Source organism: Panicum virgatum, chromosome 6N (genome assembly GCF_016808335.1).
Source record: "Panicum virgatum strain AP13 chromosome 6N, P.virgatum_v5, whole genome shotgun sequence".
Classification (NCBI taxonomy): Eukaryota; Viridiplantae; Streptophyta; class Magnoliopsida; order Poales; family Poaceae; genus Panicum; species Panicum virgatum.
The window spans coordinates 52,149,360-52,170,155 of NC_053150.1; the positions used below are offsets into that span (position 1 = coordinate 52,149,360).

The following is a 20,796-nucleotide window of genomic DNA, read 5'->3' on the forward strand; positions in this document are numbered from 1 at the left end:
AAAAAAATTATGTTATCATTTTCTTGGTTAAAAAGCTAAACTGATGTCTTTATATATAATTAGACTGTAGAAAGACCAAGCAACTAAACAAAACTCGTTTTGGAGCCAAATAGCCAAATTTAAGAGAAAAAAGGCCAAAAAACTAAATATAATTTTTTTAGAACTAAGAAAATAATTCTCTCAAAAATATATGATTGGGTTTTCGTTATATACGTCATGTACTCATATTCAAGTTGACTTTTGTTTGACCAAACGGAGCATCACCATGACGACTTGCTAAGGAAGGGCGGCGGGGACGGGGGAGGCAGGCAGTTAGCGAGCGAGCGAGGCACCCATGAGCGGCGGCGGGATGGAGGTGGAGGTCCGCGTGGTGGGCGGCGCGCGGAGCTGCTTCGTCGCGCTCCCGCTCCACCTCATCCACGCCCTGGAGCGCACCTCCGCGTCCGGCGACCTCCCGCCCGTCCTCGCGCTCCAACTCCGCGGCCCCGCCGGTGGCCGCTGGTCCCTCGCCTGGTCCGGCGCCGCGTCTCGATCCGGCGCCATCGAGGTCAGCGGCCCACAACTAGCCCCGCTATCCCGTTCCTTACGGCAGCCGTAGCTTTGTCACTTTGCGTCTGTAAATCCTTAGTCGAATTGATGCTTCCTGTCGGGAATCGGGTATTGTGGATGTCGAATTTGTCGACGCCTTGTTCTATACCACGATACTGCGTGTAGTAAATTTTGGTACTGTTGCATGGGCAGAGTGATTCATTGGTCTTAGCTGAATAGCAGTTTGACTAGAGTCTTTAGAGTTGCAGGGGATCAAAATCATCGAGCTCTTTCCTATACTTCCTTGTCGTTTTTGTACTGCTTTCGACATCCCTGCATACAGAATTGTGATGACCATCTCTTGTCTGGCCTCAATTTGTTTACCTCGCACACTCTTATGTAGCAAAGGTGCAACCTGGATATCTGCAGTATTATGACATCAATGGTGTGTCTTGCAGGTTGCCCAAGAATTGGCAGACTGCATTTCACTGCCTGATGGAACTATAGCACAGCTGAGTGTAGCTCGCTCTCTGGCCAAAGCTGACTCAGTCATTATAGAACCATACGGTGAGGATGACTGGGAGATACTAGAGAGCCGTGCTGAGTTGGCTGAAGAAACAATCTTGAAACAGGTGGTCTTTGGTTTCTGAGAAAAAAGGAGATAATCAACTCGTCTGTTATTCTTGTGTAGTCCATCATGTTGCCATGTTTCACTTTTGGTACAGAAATTTATTTATTTATTCTTGAAATCAGGTCGGCATCGTTTATGAGGGTATGAAATTCCCCTTGTGGTTGGATGGCCATAATATTGTGAAGTTTGTTGTGGTGTCATCTTGCCCAGAGAAGTCAGTGGGTATACTTCTTTTACTTTGTTTGCTAACTTCTACATTTTCTCTTACATCCATTCATTTTATAATTTGTATTTCTTTTAGTACCCTTTTAACTTATTTCAGTGTTAAAAAGTGATGTTTTCTTTACAGTATGTTAATTTTATGTGAAGTTATTTTGGAATAGGTCAGTGAACACTTGTCGATAAGTAATTTTGTTGTAATCGAGGTAGAAAACAGTTGTTGTGTAGCTTACGGAAATCAAAATACTCTTTAGCTTCTTAGTTGTGCTTGCAGAAGTCATTATTGATTTACCTATAAAGTAATTGCGCAGTCCAGAGTCTGTTTTGTTGGCAGAAAGGCTAGATACTTATCTTCTTGTTTATTTTCCCTTTTTCTCTGGAAAGTGGCATGGGTTGATCCTCTGATATCCTAAGATTAACTTCCTACAGCACCTATCTTGGAGCTACCAATCTACAGCATAATTCATGCAGGGTGCCTAATAGGATTATGTTTTGTAAGGTTTATGTTATCTTGAATCAAACATGTTACCTACTTTAGCAATCTTACTAGTATGTAAGCAACTAGATTTTTCCAAACTTGATATATATTAAAGAAAATCTAGCTTAGTTAACATTTTGTCCCTTCTTATAAAATGTTTCAGAATTTTATAATCAAGTTTGATATATTCATGCATTAAGATGTCTAATGAGTACTTACTAGAACTAATGAAATACCTTGGGAAGAAATACTAAAGATTGTTTAATTCTGGGAAATCGTGTGAATAGTTCCAACGTTCTATGTAATGTTATATGATTTTAGTAATCTCATGATAGACAATCTATTCATTAAATGTTTCTACTTTTTAACTTGTTAATTTTAATTTCTTCCTATCTGCTGCTAAAGATCCACTGTTTTTCTTTCTTTTAGTTCAACTTGTGCCAGGAACTGAAGTTGCTGTTGCACCCAAAAAACGCAAAGAGCCTTCTCAGGATGTGAAAAAGCAAAGTACACTGGAGGAACAAGTTAAAACAAAGGCACTTCTTCGTGTTCAACCGGCTGATAGGAAGCATATACATACGTTCAAATATAAAGGTGTTGACATAGGGGTGGTTCTCAGCTATGCTGTGCTAATACACCCTGATACAGCTACAAGCATTTCGGTTTGCAATCTCCAAATGGTCACTGTTTCACCTAAGTCATCAAAGAAAGGACTCGCTCATAATGGCAAAGAAGTTGCACAAAAGAAGGGAATTTCAGTAGCTAAAGAAAGAACCCACGAAGCTGTGGTTTATATCTTACTCTCAGACTCTGTTGCCAAAGGGCATGTTATGCTCCCCTACTCTATTCGACATTTCATAAGTGCTGATGTACACTCATGTGAGTACGCGTGTCTTTCTTTCATTTACCTACTAGAAGCATCCGACTTATAGTCTTTGGATTGAGATCTGAGGACAAAGTGTTTCCTAACAACTATTTTATCTGTATGCTGTTGCATCTTTTCTGCTCTTTATTTTACAATACTCTTTTTCACGAATGTGACTGAGCATGTATTTTACAATACTCTGAAAAGGTTTTTACTGATCCTAGGGGTATATATTAAGACATACTCAGCTAATATCACGAAGGATGAGCCTGTAGCAACATTATCTTCTTTAAGGTTCGTGATGCATGTGAAAGATGCCCATGGTAACAGTGAATTAGTCACTCAGGAAGCAGACACTTCAAAGATAACCAGAATTCCTCCTGAAAATGATGATTTCTTCCAGGAAGCTCATTATGGTGAAAGCAAAAGTCTCCAGGCTGCAGATATAGAGAGCATATCTGAGTCTGTGTCAAAGCAGAAGTTTTTTATTAAACATTGGCTTATTGGACAACTTAAGGAAATGGGTTTACATGCTAGCCATACTGAGATAGGTTCAATAGTTTTACCATCCAATGTTGTGCTCCATTTTGAGGTGGCATATGAAAAACCAAACAGAGGAGTTGAATTACTATACCTGCTCACATTTACTTCTGAAAACTCTAGTTTTGACAATACACAACTCAAGGTTGAGACTGCTTGGAGCGCTCCAATCGGCAATCCAGAAAATGTGGAACTGCATTTCAGGAAGTTGGAGTTGGGAGAGCCTGTATCTTTTGGTTCCATAATGGATAGTAGTGCCGCTGATGGTTTCAAGTTGACACGATCTTCTTTAGGCTGGATGGAGAATGCAATGTCAGATGTGATAAAAAGTAATACTCTTTAACTAGATAGCCAAATAGTTCATTTGCTGCATCTATTTGTTGTTTGGCTACTGCATTTCTTGCTGTTGGCTAGCTGACTTGATATGATTTCCTTTCTGAAGGATTATCTGTGCTCCTATCATCAAGTAGCCTGAGGTTATTTAACAGACTAAAGTTCCCCTTTCCTGGACATGTTCTTGTCTATGGGCCTCGAGTAAGTAACACCATCCACTTTGTGTTGTAAATCTTGACATTATATTGTGTTTTCAGTTTTCATGTAGTACATCATATTTTGAATGTTAATTACTGTAGGGTATGCATGCATTTGTTATTTACAGCTTTGTGTGGCTCATTTTTCTGTTTAAGGGTTCTGGGAAAACTGCTTTGACCAGGGCATCTGCAAAATACTTTGAAGATCATAAAGAGATCTTGGCGCACGTGTAAGACACTCTGTGGAACATTATTGTTCCAAGTTATGTTATATTTCTTCTTTTGAAGAAAGCTCATTGTGACCTAAATCTTAATTATATCATTTGTTTTTCAAAGAGCAGAATATACAGAGATTGTTCCAAACTTGCCCTGGGCAAGACTAAGGAGATGAGGCAAGCAATTGAGGACAGCATTTCTGAAGCGCTGCTTCATTCACCTTCGATCATCATATTTGATGATCTGGACAGTGTAATTTCGGTCTCTTCAGATCCTCAAGTTTCTCAATCATCCAGTTCTTCTGATTCTCCAGTAAGGTATTTGGCTGACATTATGGATGAGTTCAAGGTGAGGAGATATTATGACAATTCTCTTTATTCACATTGTTGAAATTTATTAGAAATATGCTTTGATTGTGATTGTCTCAAATTTTCTTTTCCGATGTTATCTTTTTCCCTGTTGATAGTTATTTTATTATTTTATTTACTTTTGCTTGCCATAACCACTTTCTAGGATAAGACTCGAAGTACATGTGGATATGGGCCTATTGCATTTATGGCTTCAGTTCAATCACTTCAGAGTCTTCCTCAAGACTTAACCTCCTCTGGTTATTTCCTTTTCTACTGTTCTTCAAAGTCCGGTGGTTGAATCTCTGACTTCAAATGTATAAGAATGCTTTTTTTTTTCCACAGGCAGATTTGATTTCCACATTGAGCTTCATGCTCTTACAGTCCCTCAGCGCAAAGCACTTCTCAAACATCAAGTTGAGGAGCATGAGTTGCAGTGTTCTGAGGAAGTTCTGTCTGACATAGCATCAAAATGTGAAGGTTATGATGCATATGACTTGGTAATGCTAACTTTTTTCCCTCAAACTGGGGGAAGAGAAATGCTGACTTTTATAAACTTTTGTCTCATGAACTTTTTGTGATTATAATTATGGCAAATTCTTTCAACATGCAAAAAGGGGTGAAAAAAAGTTTCTTAGGCAAACATCACAAATATTTCGCAGTGGTATAGCGTACATATATTTTTTTGAATGAATTTGGTGGGTAACGAATACTCATCCTGTATATATATTATTTTATTACAGGAAATTTTGATTGATAGGGCTGTGCACGCTGCTGCTTCTCGGTTTGTTCTGCCTTCTAATGCCTCCCTGAACTCTGTGAAACCAACTTTGGTGATGGAAGATTTCTCAAAGGCAATGCACGGCTTCCTTCCTGTCGCAATGCGTGAACTTAGAAAGTATGCTCCTGATGATAAAGATGGTGGCTGGGAAGATGTTGGAGGGCTAAATGAAGCAGTAACTATTATTAAAGAGGTGCACATTTCTTGCTTTCTTCTTTAAGGGTGTTCATCTCATCAATATGCTCCTGAAAAACTAACCATTTTTGGACACCTTTCATTTGGTTGCCTGTGTAGATGATCCTACTTATATTTGTATTCTTTCTTGTAGACTCTTGAATTGCCATCCAAATACCCAAATATATTTACCAGGGCACCTGTACGGTTGCGATCAAACATTCTCCTGTATGGACCACCTGGATGTGGCAAAACTCACATTGTGAGAGCTGCAGCCGCAGCTTGTTCTTTGCGATTCATTTCAGTCAAGGGCCCAGAGCTATTGAATAAGTACATCGGTTCATCTGAGCAATCTGTAAGGACGTTTCTTTCCTTTGAGCATTGCATGAATGTTCCATGTTTTTCCCTGCTTACACTAAAGATATTTGAAGGTGTAGGATATTTCCTTGTCTCTTGTTTTGTTAACCATGTTCTCCAGTTATGAATAAGACACTCAGATCATCATGTTTCTAATTGTTGGAGTATATTGAGCCCATGTATAGAGGCCCATCTAGAGGCCCATGTATAGGATCTATATATCCCACCCTTCTAGGGTTTGGAGTAATACAAAGCAATTATTCTCTCCAATATGGTATCATGAGCTTAGGGTTTCCTCCTCTCTCTCCCTCCCACCCCAGCCCGCAGCAGCCGCCGCCGCCGGCGCCGCCGGCCTCCTCCTCCCCCTTCCACTCTCCTCCTACCCTCCCCTCCCTTCCTCTGCTTCGCGCTCCGCCTGGGCCGCCGCTCCGCCCGCCGCCTGGCCCACTGCTCCGTCCCCTGCCGCCTGGGGCCGCCTGAGCCCTGCTGCCGCCGCCGCCAGCGTGCGCGTGGGCGCAGCTGGCGCGGGGAGCGCCGCGGGGGGCGCTACCGTCCCGGCCGCCGCCGCCTTTGCCGCGCTCACGCCTCTGCCCGCGGGTACATGGGATGCGGCTGGCGCGGGGGGCGCCGATCCGGCGCCGCCGGGGCCCGATCCGGCCGATCCGCCCCTGCGGGCGCCACTGCCGCCCCTGCAGCAGCCCGCCCCGGCCGTGGGGGCTGGCGCTGCTGCCCCTTCAGCAGCCCTACCCGGCCCTGCACGGGGGCACGTGCGGCCCAGGAGCGGGCGCCGCGTGCGCCGCCGCCCTAGACACCGCGCGCGCCGCCGCCGCCCGATCTGGTTCCTAGGCAGGGGGCGCCGCCGCCGCCGCCCTTGACGCCGCCCTGGGCGGGCAGGGCGCGGGCGCCCCTGCCCCCGACGGCGCCCCTCTGCAGCCGCTACTGCAGCCCCCGGGCTCCCAGGCCTGCCTCCCTGCCCCTGCAGCCGGATCCTCGGGCGCGTGGCTGCCCTGCACGTTCCTGGCACCCGGATCGACGGCAGCCTTCCCCGCCGCGATGCCCGCGCCTCTGCACACGCCTATGGCGCCGTCGACCGTCGCCCGAGCTGCTCAGGCCGAAGCTGCACTCGCCGCGGCCCTCCTCACCGCCACGTCCGCGGCTTCGGCGGCTCAGGAGCGCGTCCGTGCGACTACCTTCACTTGGGAGCGTCTTCAGCCTGTCGTCCCCTCCACCGAGCACGGCGCTCTGTCCTCCCACCAGGCTCCGCCCTCTGGATCTGGACCCCGGACCGACCCCCTCCTTGGTGCTCCTCTCACCGCCCAGACCGGGAGTGGGGGAGGTCGCGGGCGTCGTCGTCGGGGCGGGCGTGGTGGTGGTGCTGGCGGCGCTCCTTCTGGTGGTACTGGTGGGGGCCGTCGGGGCACTCCGACCCCGACTCCGGCTCCCACTCCTGCTCCTGGCCCTGGAGGTACGTCCTGTCCATCCTTCAACGCCCCATGGCCAGGGCGCATCCCGATCTGGCCGTTTCAGGGTCAGGGGGGCCCCTCGTCCTCAGCCCCAGCCGGCGGCCATGCTCGCCGCTGCTGCTCTCCTGTTCGTGCCATTCTAGACCCCGCCCACTCCACCCAGCCAGCAGCCGACCTGGCCTGGGGGTGGGACCAGGCCGCACTGGCGCAGTCCTTCAGCGCCATGGGGCGGATGCCACCGGTCAGCACCGAGTGGATCGCCGACTCGGGTGCCTCCTTACACACTACCCCACATGCCGGTATCCTCTCTTCTGTCCGACCCCTACACCCCTCTTGTCCTTCTTCCATCATGGTTGGTGACGGGTCTTGCCTTCCTGTCACCGCCGTGGGTTCTGCTCCTGGCTCCTTTCGTCTTCTCAATGTTCTTGTTGCTCCTCAGATGGTTCATAACCTTCTTTCCATTCGTCCGTTTACAGCTGACAATTCTTGTTCCATCGAGTTTGTTTCTTCTGGCCTCACTGTAAAGGATTCGGCCTCCCGACATCCGCTACTCCGGTGTGACAGAACGGGGCCCCTTTACACCCTTCGCCTTCCTTCTTCCGTTGCACCACTCTCGCCTTCTTCTTCGCCCTGGCCGTCTTGGTCTGCCGCTTTTGCCGCGACGCCGTCTTCCACCACCTGGCACCGCCGTCTTGGTCATCCTGGCCGCGACGTTCTGGCTCAGCTCAGTCGTAGGACCGATGTTCCTGGTACTAGGGCTCTTGCTGAGCCCCTCTGCCATGCGTGCCGGCTCGGTCGTCATGTTCGGCTCCCTTTTTCTTCTTCTTCGCATGCGACGCATGTATTTGACCTTATTCACTGTGACCTGTAGACCTCTCCTGTACTTAGCCTTTCTGGTTATAAGTACTATCTGGTGGTGGTCGATGACTTCTCGCACTACTCTTGGACGTTTCCTTTGCGCGCCAAGTCTGAGACCTTCCCCACCCTCCTCCACTTCTTTGCCTGGGTGTCCACTCAGTTCGGTCTCACCGTTAAGGCCGTCCAGTGTGACAACAGGCGGGAGTTCGACAACTCCACCTCCCGTTCTTTCTTCCTCTCTTGGGGTGTTCAGCTGCGTATGTCTTGTCCGTATACCTCTCCTCAGAACGGCAAGGCTGAGCGGGTGATTCGCACGACGAACGACGTCGTGCGCACCCTTCTGATCCAAGCCTCTCTGCCCCCGTGCATCTGGGCTGAGAGCCTCCACTCCGCCACCTACTTGCTCAACCGTCTTCTGTCCACTGCTTCTCCTGCTCCCACTCCCCACCACGCTCTTTTCGGTACCCCTCCTCGCTACGACCACCTTCAGGTCTTCGGGTGTGCGTGTTACCCTAACACCTCCGCCACTGCTCCTCACAAACTGGCGCCCCGCTCGACTCGTTGTGTGTTCCTTGGTTACTCCCCTGACCACAAGGGGTACCGATGCTCCTCACCTCTCGCCGCGTCCTGATCTCCCGACACGTCGTCTTTGACGAGTCGGATTTCCCCTACTCCACCTCCTCCACACCTTCTCCTGAAGCAGGCTCAACAAGCCTTTCTATGGTCTGAAACAGGCTCCTCGGGCTTGGTACTCTCGGTTCGCCACGTTCTTCCTGACATTGGGGTTCACCGAGGCCAAGTCCGACACGTCTCTCTTCATTTACCGCCGTGGGGATGAGACTGCATATCTGCTGCTCTATGTCGATGATATTGTGCTCACAGCCTCCAGTCGGCAGCTACTTCAGAGTGTCATCTCCTCTCTGCAGCAGGAGTTTGCTATGAAGGATCTGGGTCAGCTCCACCACTTCTTGGGCGTCACTGTTGAGCCTCGCCCGTCTGGTCTTCTCCTTCACCAGCGGCAGTACACACTCGATATTCTGGAGCGGGCTGGGATGACTGATTGCAAGCCCTGCTCCACTCCTGTCGACATTCAGGTGAAGCTGTCTGCTGATCTGGGTGATCCGGTGGCTGATCCTACTGCCTACCGGAGTCTGACCGGTGTTTTGCAGTACCTCACCTTCACCAGGCCGGACCTCACCTACGCTGTTCAGCAGGTCTGTCTCCATATGCATGATCCCCGAGTCACACCTTGCTGCGCAGAAGCGTCTCCTCCGGTACGTTCGTGGCACTGTGGACCTCGGCCTGGTGCTTCACCGCTCGTCCTCTGCTGAGCTGGTGGTCTACACCGACGCTGACTGGGCTGGCTGCCCGGACACTCGTCGCTCCACTTCCGGCTACGCCGTCTTTCTGGGCGGCAACCTGGTCTCCTGGTCGTCCAAGCGGCAGCCGGTTGTCTCCCGCTCCAGTGCCGAGCGGAGTACCGGGCTGTCGCTAACGGCGTGGCGGAGGCGTCCTGGCTACGACAGCTCTTGGCAGAGCTCCACAGCCCGCTCGCGAAGAGCACGCTCGTCTACTGTGACAACGTCAGCGCCGTGTATCTCTCCACCAACTCCATGTCCCGATTACCTCCCAGTTTGCTGACATCTTCACCAAGGGGCTGTCCTCCTCGACCTTCTCGGAGTTTCGATGCAGCCTCAACGTAGCCTCCTCCTCGACCTTCTCGGAGTTTCGATGCAGCCTCAACGTAGCCGGTGGCTAGTTGTGGCTGCGGGGGGTATTTGCCCTTTATACTCTATTTGTACTCGCTTCTTGTCCAGTCTTGAACATTACTGCGTCGGTAGTTCAGACTGCGGGGGTGTTAGCTTTCTTGTTGTCCAGTCTTGAACACCGCTGCGCCGGTAGTTCAGACTGCGGGGGTGTGTTGGAGTATATTGAGCCCATACATAGAGGCCCATCTAGAGGCTCTATATATCCCACCCTTCTAGGGTTTGGAGTAATACAAGGCAATTATTCTTTCCAATACTAATGTTGATAAATCAATTCCAGGTTCGTGACTTTTTTGCAAAGGCAGCTGCAGCAGCACCTTGCCTGCTATTCTTTGATGAATTTGACTCCATTGCACCCCAGCGAGGAACTCATAGTGCTGGAGTTTCTGACCGTGTTGTTAATCAGGCAACTGACTGTCTCCTTGCCTCTAATATGTCAAAATCTCAAGGTTCATTGTTACTTACAGAAATAAGAACGATCTAAATGTGCATTTGATTTGATTGTATGCAGTTCTTGACGGAACTAGATGGTGTGGAAACTTTGACTGGGGTATTTGTATTTGCAGCTACGAGGTTAGCTCCGTGCAAGTATGATAAATGCTATAGTTTTTGCAGACCTAGTCTTCAGCTCTTCTATTATGTACTTTCACAAAGTGATGAAATATGCTGTTGAGTTACTTTTGTTTTATTGCTATGGACTATATTGACCAGCCACACAACGTTTTGCATAAGAGCTTTGCATAGGGTGAAAATGCTGTGGAGTTTTTCTTTTTGGCTAACGTTAGGGAATTTGACTAAATAGCTAGCTTATTTAGTTAATTTGTGTTGCATATTCTTATGGGATGGCTTGTTATTTTGTGCAGCAAGCCACAACTAATTGATGCTGCGCTCTTGCGGCCTGGAAGGTTTGATCGTCTAGTCTTTTGTGATTTTCCTCGATGGGATGAACGTTTGGAAATTTTGAAGGTGCATTCTAAGACGGTGAGTCTTCTCTTGGAAACCTGTGGCCGTTGCTTCTGTCATGTTTTCTCGTGTCTAATTTCACCAGACTTTCCAGATGCACTTTCTTTGTATGTTGCATCTTTAGAACAATGCTAGCTTTCGTCTTAACAAGTTTTCAGCTTATCTTAGTTGGGCCTCATTTCTAGTTTTGCTTTTAATTTCGGAAAGACTTCAAGCTGAGAAGTGTATTTATGCATTTCATGACAGTGTGTTATTTCATTGAGGTATTAGTATATTTCTTTCAATCCTTGCTTTTTGTCTTTTGTTGGTATCAGGTTTCACTGGCAAATGATACCAGTCTGGAAGATGTTGCTTTTCTGACCGAAGGATTTACTGGTGCTGATCTCGCCGCTATTCTAACAGATGCTGGGTTGGCAGCAGTTCATGAACTTTTGGACAACCAGGGTAACGGGGTCCCGGAAAGCGAACCGTGCATCAGCAAAGAACTTCTCATGTCTGTTGCTAGGAAGGCTAGACCTTCTACACCTGCAGATGAGAAGCGGCGGTATGATAAGGAGTTTGGTGAATTTGTATCATCCAGGAAGTCTATTTCCACAAAGGTGTACCTCACATCCAATTTACATCATCAAACCATTGATAGCTGTACTGGAAAAAATCCAGAACCTTATAGTGTTTCTTGTTACCTGAGATTCCAAGAATAACCAGTGGCAGCATTCGGTGCAGGCAAGAGAGTCGAAAGGCAAAAAGGTCACACTAGCTTGAGTCTCTCCAACACATCAGCGTGTTGCGAAATCGATCAGGTAAGGTCAGGGGTCAGACTATTTATTATCTAATTGGACGAAAGTCCACGAAATATGATGTTGTTGAGCATTTTGATGAACTTGTTTCTACAATGAAGATGCTTGTCCAGGTTACTCTTATGTTCAATGGTACGACAGAAGATTGCTAAGCACCATGGTTGTGAAGCAGGAAGTTTGTGCTTAACTATCCTCCGAAAGAAACAACATATACGAAGACAACTAACCAAGGTTCACTTTGTTGTATGATGAGGACAGCCATTGAAGGAATCCATGGCCGAAGGTGCTCCGATCAGATGTTTATAGCATTGTCACAATTTTTTGTGCGACGGGGTATAGTAGAGTAAATAGAAATGCTAACAGAAAACATACATGATAATCGTTGGCTCGTGTGTAAAGGATGATGTGATACAGAGCCTTGGAAATGTTGTTTCTGTACGGGTGGAGCTGATTGATTCAGGAATTTAGCTGTTCTTTGCGCGCCGAATTGGCGATTGGTCTAGTTACCATGGCCCTCTCTAGCCACGGGATAAGGAAGGATTTGCAAGGGTTGTGTCGGTACCCTGTAGTAGGGATAACCACTCCTACTGCAGCAAGGCAAGACTCGCGTAGTCATCCGTAACTATGCCATAAAAGGCGGAGCAGCCAGGCCCCACGGGCCGGGTCAACGGCCCCGGACCCGCTCCCCGCTCTGGGACGGGTGCGGTGACGCCACGTGTCCTTGAGCAGGGGAAACTCTGAGTCAACAGCCGAGGGCGTGGACCCCCTATAGGGGTCCGGGACCTCCCCGCGTCCGTCCGGACCCCCCACGCGCGTAGAACCAACATACCGCCGGGGCGGGGTCCGGGGGCGCCATGTGTCTCGCAGGCGCGGGTGCGAGTCTTCCGCATTCAATGCGGGTGGTTAAGGCGTGCTTTGCCGTCGCGGCACGCGGGGCAGTTTTTGTCAGGCCTCACTGTAGACCGTATATTACCGAAGTACACAGTGCAGCCGCATCCGCGCAGAGCCCGTCTGCCGCATTAAATGGATACGACGGCACGACATCTTTTCATGATACCGCCTACGCCGCAAGCTACAGGGCCCGTTCAGCTACACGGCAGGCAACGCCGCAAGCTACCCCCTAGCGTTGTTTCGACAAGACAGGGCATGGATATGCTGGACGGAGGATTCCCACGGGCAGAGCAAGGAAATCCAGAAATGAGATCTCCGTCGCCTGCAATGCCATAATGTCTAAACTGTATGTTATTTTATACTACATCGTTGGGCCCACCTGTCGGGGATCCAACGGCCATGTACGCGCCTCCCTTGATATATAAAAGGGAGGTGCTCGCTGCACACTATAGACTCTTTAGACCTTCTGGAGACTCTCTCTAGATCAAGGGTAACACACGCCAAGGCTCTTACAATGCAAGCAATACAACACACAGTGGACGTAGGGTATTGCGCTCCGGCGGCCCGAACCACTCTAAACAGGCTGTGTTCATCGCGTTCTTTCACCGAGATTGGGCTAATCCTAGCTAACCCCCGAGTACTGACTCTCAGGGTTTAGGCGGGTGTATTACGCCACCCGGCTGTGGGTTTGCACATCACGACATTTGGCGTGACAGGTAGGGATCGAACCTACGACCTTCTGCTTGGCCCGGTGGCCAGGGTCCGGACCATCCAGAAGCTAGTCTATTAGGTCAGCGAAGTCCTCCACGAGGCAAAGGCCAGTTATCTTGAGATGCATAAGCTTATCTATGCCATACTTATTGCGTCCAGGAAACTGCGCCACTATTTTCAGGCACACAGAGTTGTCGTAGTGACCTCTTACCCGCTGAGGACGATCCTGCACAACTCCAACGCCACGGGTAACATCGCCAAGTGGGCAGCAGAGTTGGCTGAGTTCCAGCTGGACTTCCAGCCCCGCTATGCAGTCAAAAACCAGATCTTGGCTGATTTCATAGCAGAATAGACTCCTTCCCCAAGCAATTCTGGGGGTCTGGACCTCAACGCTGGACCCCCGGAGCCGGAAGTCAAGACACCAGTCTTCACCGAGCCCCACTGGACACTCTTCTTCGACGGGTCCGTCCGCAAGCAGTGGGCTGGAGCTGGTGTGGTCCTTATCGGCCCAAACGGAGATCAGCTGAAGTACATGGTGCACCTTGAGTTCAAGGCCACCAATAACATGTCAGAGTACGAAGCTTTGATCTTTGGCCTGACACAAGCCCTGACTCTGGGGGTCCGACAGCTCCTGGTGAAGGGAGATTCTCAGCTAATCATCAAGCAGATCCAGGGGGATTGCAGCTGCAACAATCCCCAGCTCGTGGCATACCTCATTCACGTGAGGAAGCTCGAGAAGGACTTCGACGCCTTGGAACTGCAACATGTTCCCCGTGAATTCAACTCAGCAGCAGATGATCTATCCGCGAGAGCATCTACCTGGGCATCCGTGCCCGAGGGCATCTTCGAAAGACGGCTGCTGAGACCTACCGCCCAACTTGCCGAGCTGGGTGAAGGGGATCAAGCTAGCACCTCGAAGCTAGCGGTCCCGGCGGCATTCCACCTGTGGTGCCCGCCCTGAGTTGTGTGCTCTGTTGAGGATCCTGGAGACCTCATAGAGCCACTCCCACCTGCTCAGGGAGCTCTCGATGCATGGATCTCCGAGATCCGGGACTAATTGAAAGACAATATCCTTTCTGATGACGATGCGTCCGCTGAGCGCATAGTACGATTGGCTAAACGCTACGCGGTGGTAGACGGGGATCTCTACCGCCGTGGTGCCAATGGTATCCTCATGCGGTGTATTTCCCAGGGAGAGGGACGCGAGTTGCTCGCAGAGATCCATGGAGGCGAGTGTGGAACTCATTCCTCATCTCGCACGTTTGTTGGTAAGGCCTTTCGGCATGGTTTCTACTGGCCAACAACACTCCAGGATGCGGCTGAGCTGGTAAGGTCCTACAAAGCATGCCAGTTCCATACAAAGCAAATACACACACCGGCTCAAGCTCTGCAAATGATCCCGCCCTCATTGCCATTCGCCGTATGGGGCGTGGATATCCTGGGGCCGTTCCCCCGGGCCGTCGGCGGGTACCGGTTCCTCTACGCCGATATTGACAAATTCACAAAATGGCCGGAGGTTACCCATGTGGTGAACATCACCAAAAAATCAGCAATCGCATTCCTCAAGTCTATTGTGTGCAGATTTGGCGACCCAAACCGCATCATCGCGGACAACGGGACCTAATTCAAAAGCAGACTCTTCCAAGAGTACTGCGAGGAAATCGGCATCCAGCTATGCTTTGCGTCCGTGGCACATCCCCGCAGCAATGGACAGGTCGAGAGAGCGAATGCATAGGTCCTCTGGGGACTCAAGACCCGCACCTATAACTACTTGAAGAAGCATGGTGACAAATGGGTTAATGAGCTTCCGTGCGTACTATGGGGCAACCGGACCACACCCAGCCGAGCCACCGGGGAGACCCCATTCTTCCTAGTCTACGGGGCTGAAGCATGCCTTCCCCCGGAAATTCACCTGGGCTCACCACGGGTCCAGGCTTTTGACGAATCCATGCAGGAACAATTGCGGCGTGACGATGTGGACTTCGTTGACGAACGAAGGTGGCGAGCAGCAATTCGAAATGCACGCTACAACCAGGCGCTCAGGCGCTATCATCAATGGTTCGTGCACAGTAGGGAGCTCCGGGCTGGCGACCTCGTCCTGAGGCGGATTCTGAACCGAGCAGGGCTCCACAAACTCTCCCCCAGCTAGGAGGGTCCCTTCAAGGTTACAGAAGTATGCCGGCCCAGATGCGTTCGCCTTGCCACAGAAGGTGGGGTGCCGCTACCCAACCCATGGAACATAGAGCATATGTGTAAGTTTTACACTTAGACAGAGCAGGAAAATGAATTTTTTATTTGTAATAAGATAGAATTAGCGTGCGGCCCAGAGCGGTGGGGGTCCGTCCTCGTAAACCCGGCCTCTGGCATCCATCGCACCATCGGCTAGCATTTACGCGCGGCCCAGAGCGGTAGAGGTCCGCCCTCATAAACCCGGCCTCTGGCATCCATCGCGCAAGCCATGTATATCAAGTTGCAAAGGAAAGATTTGCCCCCAGTTCTGTCTTTATGTCAAAATCTTATTTCGCATTTCGATTCTCGAGCTTTTGCCTTTCTAACCCCCGTGCAGACTTTCACTCTTGTCGCTACAGCTAAGATCTGTATTGAGTTGCCGGACTGCCGTACAGGTCCGGACCCCCTTGCTGCTGGGAGAGGGGTCTGGACCCCTAAGGACCTGCTCTGGAGAGGGGGTGCTTGTTTCCTGGGGTGGTCCGGAGTTCTGTGTAGCCGCTTAGCCGGTTCCGTACCCAAAGCCTACACGCTCCACCGCCCTATAACGAGTGCTCTAGTACCCGAAGCTGGGTAATTAGGGGTCCGGACCTCGTTCTAGCTCAAGGGTTGGCTTCCTAAGTCCTACACGGCAGGTCCAGCTCCATATCTCAAAGGATCAAGTACGACAAAATGGCTTCACCCACTGCTAGGGAGGGGTCCGGAATGTCGGAGCCAGGTCCGGAAAAGTCGTGTTTGTTTCCTGGAATGGTCCGGAGCCCTGTGTAGCGCCTTAGTCTGGTTCCGTACCCTAAGCCTACACACTCCACCACTCTGTAACAAGCATTGAGCTGCCTGGACCTGCGTATCCGGAGCTCCGGATCTCGTACTAGCTTGGGGGCCGGTCCAGAATAAGTCCCGCGGGCCTGCTACTAAGCTTTGACTTTGAGTGGTATGCAGGTTAGGCCTTGACTGGTGGTAGCTAGCCTCAAACCATTGAGCCTACCTACCAGGGGGTCCCGGCATCCGCTTTTAAGACTTCATGCAGATCGAGGTCTAGTCTCAGTGGTAGACAGACTCAAAACAACCGAGCCTGTCTCCCAGGGGGCCCGGAGCGTTCGCTTTGAGCCAGACACCAAGGATCGATTCTGCATGCGTCAACCAACTAAGTTGCAGTAACATTACTACCATCCTAGCGAGTTTAATTTTCCTCTCTGTAGTTTTTCTCCTATACAGGGAATAAGTCGCTCGTTCGACTTGCAATTTATGCTACACCTATGCCCAAGGATGCTTGCTCAACCTCATACGGGGGTCCGGAGTGTCTTCTTCGGCTCCGATGGTAGATAGGTTCTAACAACTGAACCTATCTACCTGGGGCCAGGGCGCCGGGGTGCTGCATACCACAAACCAGAGCAACTGACAAACAGCTAAATTGAAATTTTCTTCTATTAAAGTTTCAACAAGTACAATATTTTTACATAACACAAAAAACAAAAGATCGCCTGCTGTGATGGTCCAGCTCAGGAATCTGCAGGCTCCCGCTTGAAATAAGCGGCTACAAAGTCGACGACATCCCGCACGCTTTCCCGAGCGGTGGCCTCCGTCTCCGCCACTGGACCATCGACGACAGGGGCTAGCGAGATGGCAGGGTCGTGGCTCCGGAGGCAGGTCAAAATGTACTCCGCCACCATCCGGCACAGCTCGCGGCCCTCGGCTTCAAGATGACTAGCAAGGATCGGCTCCAGGTGCCGGAGTCTATCTGAAGGAGAGTTCAGCACTGGGAGGGCATCAGCAATCGAAGATGATGGCTCCGCCACTTGGATTGGACTCATTCCAAGTGGTACCAGAGCCGAGCTTGCTTCGCTCGCCCAGTCGATGATTCGCTGGGCCCCCATGCGCTGGTCCTCTTGCAGCTTCCGGACTGCCTCCTGGACCGCCTCTTGCACCTGGGCATCCAGTGCCGCCTGGGCCGCCTCTAGCTGGCGGGCCTTCTCCTGGAGCGAGGCCTCTTTCCGCGCTGCTGACTCCTTCAGGGTCTTAAGACTCTCGCGCTGGCGCGCAAGGGCATGCTCCATGCTGGTGGTGAGGGATTCCCGCCGGGTAAGGGACTTCCTCTCCCCCTCAAGCTCTATCTCGGCAACAGCCTGCTGGCTGGCAGTCTCCTGCAGCTTCTGGCGCCATGGATGCAGGGACTCGGAGAGTTTGTCGAGCTCCAGCTTGCGGACCTCGAGTCCCTGGCTGCGAGACTCGAACTCGGATCGCTGGGCTGCGAGGCTGGCCTCCTCCTTGGCAATAGCCTCCTCCCGCAGCGCCAGGGTTTTTTCCCGTCTCGCTACCGCAAACTCCCGGTCGAACACCTTTCGGAGCCCTTTCCTATAGGACTCAAGGTCGGCCTCAAGCTCGGACTGGGCGGCGGTGGCACGGGAGGCTTCGGCCTTTGTGCGCTCCTCCAGGCGATATGCCAGTCACCGAAGCACTGACGCTCGCTCTCTAGAGCAGCTCACTCCCACCGGAATGCCGCCTCGGCGGTAGAGGTCGCCTCTTCTATCGTCCGCCGGACCCGGACCAGCACCTTGGGGAGGGGAACCGCATCCTCCTCTGGGAGACCCTGCAGGAACCGCCTACCGGAGACCTCCTCCAGCTCTTCCTCTACCGCAGGTTTGGAGCTGGGGGAGGGGATGTCCGGCACAGACGTCGGGACCTCAGGTACCGAGGTGCTCGCCGTTGCCGCGTCCGCTGCCGCTGTGCTCGCTGTGGCCAAGCCCGGTGTCGGCGCGACTGCCGCCATAGCCGGGGCCTCGGGGGCCACCGCATCGGGCGTTACTGCACCTGGCACTTGCGCATCTGCCGCCGCTGCGTTGGGCGCCATCGGGTTAGCAGAGGTCGCCGCACCCGAGCTCCCCACATCCGCCGTCGCTTCCGCCGTTGCCGCCGAGGTGCCGGACGCCTGAACCCCCGCTGACGAGCCAGCGGCGGTGGAAGAGATGACTGGGCGAGAGGCCCTGGCAAACAAAGAGAAGAAGTCCTTCAGCAAAAAGCGAAGCACCGGGAATAAAGGGAGTGAACGGAAGAACACTTACCCCGAAGCGCCGGGTCTCTAGCGTCCACGGAGGCTCGACGACTGCTTCTGCTGCTGCTGCTGCCCTGGTGGTGGCGGTGGTGGTGAAGAATGCTGCTGGTGCTGCCCTGGAGGTGGCGGTGGTGGTGGCTGTTACTGCTACTCCCGAGGCGGCGGCGGAGGCGCACCTCGTGGCGGCTGCTGCTGCTGCTGTCAGGGAGAGGCACCTCCCGGCAGTTGTGGTGGCTGCCGTGGCGGCGACGGAGACGCACCTCGTGGCTGCTGCTGCTGCTGTTGCTGCCGGGGGGAGGCACCTCCCGGCGGTGGTGGTGGCGGCGCGGCTACTCCAGGGGTCCCGCGAGAGCCAGGGGCCCGGGAGCTACCCTAGCCCGCGTCCTCAGCGGTCCTCTGACGCTTTGCGGCGGGCTCCATAACTGGGGTCCTGTCGCTGCGGTGCAACCTGCGACGGCTCGCTTCCTCCGACGATGCGCCGGAGCTGCTCCGGGCCTGGCTGGGACCGCTCGCGACAGAGCTACTAGCCACGGCCTGTTTGCCCTTGGTAGAAGGGCTAGACCCCGCGGCGCTCGGCACGGCCTGTTCCCCGGACGCACTAGGGATCCGGATCCCACGGTCCGGGTCGCCTCCAGTTTGGCGCGCTGCTAGCCCACCCTCGTCGAGGGTCGGCAGAGTGGCCAGCACCGCAGTCCTCAGGCGTGAGTCCTCGCAGAGAGGAACGACACCCTGAGGAAGGATCAGGTGCTCCGGGACGAAGATCTCCCCCGTCACCGCCCGCACCAGGACCTCCAGGGCTTCCTGGGTTAGATCACTGTCCTCCCCGCGGTGAGTCCTGCTGCAGTCTTGGGGCCCGGTGAAGTTCCAGGCAGGACGCGGCCGCTGCTTCAGAGGGGCGATCCGGCGCTTCAGGAAGTCCCCAAGCATGTGCAGCGAGGTGAGGCCGCTCTCCGCCAGCGCCCTGATCTTGCTCAGCACAGAGTCGAACTCCGACGGCAGGGACGGCTTGGCCCTCTCGGACTGGCGGTCGGAGGTGGGTCCTCCGGTCGGCATGACGAGGCGCTCGTTTGCTTCGGTGGCGGCGATTACCCACTCCTTGCGTCAATCCTCAAACTTCCCGCCAGTAGGGCGTCTGCAAATCGCTCCTCGTCTGGAAGTAGTACGCCCCCACTTCATCCTTGCCCTTCCCGGACTTCACCAGGACGAAGAAGTGGCGGAAGAGAATGACGCAGGGCCGCACCCCCACGGACATCTCGCACAAGTGGACGAAGATTGACGTCAGGAGGATGGAGTGGGGCGTGAGATGCTGGAGCTGGAGGCCGAAATCCTCCAGCAGCAGCAGGAAGAACGAAGAGATCGGCAGCCCCAAGCCGGTGGAAATGTGCGAAATAAACATCATAAATTCCCCGGCGCGTAGATCGCCGAGGGGAACCGAGCCTGCTCGAATCCCCCAGGCAGTCTCCTATGGACTCCACCCGAGCAGGCGGCGCACCGTGTTCAGTTCCTCCTCGGTTTGGAAACGACGGGGACGAATGAGGGACGCCATCTTGCTATGGAGGCGAGGAACAATCTGTGCAGAAGAGCAAGGGGCGAGGAGGCTCGAAGGCAAAGGGGCGCAAAGGTTTGGAAGGAAGAAGGCGAATGCGGAAAAGTAGCCGCGGTATGCGGTTCGGCCCTTTATGAAGCCTGACCCATCCGGCGCGCCCCGGAACCGTCGCTGAAAGCCAAGCGACGCTCACACCTGGTGTTAGCCGCCCAGTCCATGACAAGGGGGCCCAGGCCCGCCTATCAGGGAGGGCGGGTAACAAACAAAGGTGTGAAAAGGCGGGATCTGAACCGTCGCCCGCACGCGAAGCGTGGCGGAAGCTGTGCCGACGTGTGCGCATAAAGCGCTAGCAAGACCAGACTTTTCGGGAACTGCGCTGGTGGTAAAAAAAATCCCGTTTACTCCGGCCGCAACAATGCCGAGCGTCGCTCGCGTGACTAGGTGTACCACTGTGCGTGGGGGCCATGAGTTAGTAAGCCGTTGCGATGTGATGAGGCAGCAAAAAACCCGACGGATGGTCAAAGCCGGACAAGACTCCTGCAGTATGCATAGTCTAATGCTAGAGGCTTCAAGTTATGCAGAGCCAAATCGCAGTAGCGGCCCCACCTGCGTGTTCGTCACCTCTCCCGAGATGGGCCCGGGGGCCACTGTCGTTACCCTGTAGCAGGGATACCCACTCCTACTGCAGCAAGGCAAGACTCGCGTAGTCATCCATAACTACGCCATAAGGGGCAGAGCAGCCAGGCCCCACGGGTTAGACTCTTACCTTCCCGGGCCAACGGCCCCGGACCCGCTCCCCACTCTGGGACGGGTTCGGTGACGCCACGTGTCTCTGCGGAGAGGAAACTCCGAGCCAACAG

At 52.6% G+C, this 20,796-nt stretch overlaps 1 protein-coding gene across 7 annotated transcripts; it reads left to right on the forward strand.

The window, feature by feature from the left end:
- Nucleotides 1–235: 235 nt before the first annotated feature.
- LOC120679603 (peroxisome biogenesis protein 1-like) lies at nucleotides 236–12,015 on the forward strand. 7 transcript variants are annotated; one of them, XR_005677262.1, is made up of 19 exons: nucleotides 281–547; nucleotides 987–1,160; nucleotides 1,282–1,381; nucleotides 2,286–2,735; nucleotides 2,946–3,590; nucleotides 3,704–3,795; nucleotides 3,948–4,021; nucleotides 4,133–4,355; nucleotides 4,521–4,614; nucleotides 4,700–4,854; nucleotides 5,098–5,328; nucleotides 5,464–5,664; nucleotides 10,034–10,159; nucleotides 10,265–10,341; nucleotides 10,617–10,734; nucleotides 11,031–11,315; nucleotides 11,440–11,516; nucleotides 11,610–11,688; nucleotides 11,772–12,015. XR_005677262.1 is itself a non-coding variant. In XM_039961226.1 (18 exons), exons 1-17 carry the CDS (start codon nucleotides 335–337, stop codon nucleotides 11,476–11,478), a joined length of 3,282 nt encoding a protein of 1,093 aa, XP_039817160.1. In that variant the 5' UTR covers nucleotides 236–334; the 3' UTR covers nucleotides 11,479–11,516; nucleotides 11,615–12,015. The 7 variants fall into 7 exon arrangements, 4 of the variants coding, with proteins under 4 accessions (XP_039817160.1, XP_039817158.1, XP_039817157.1 ...); XR_005677261.1 differs by having other exon boundaries at nucleotides 11,615–11,688; XR_005677263.1 differs by having other exon boundaries at nucleotides 11,627–11,688.
- Nucleotides 12,016–20,796: the final 8,781 nt, after the last annotated feature.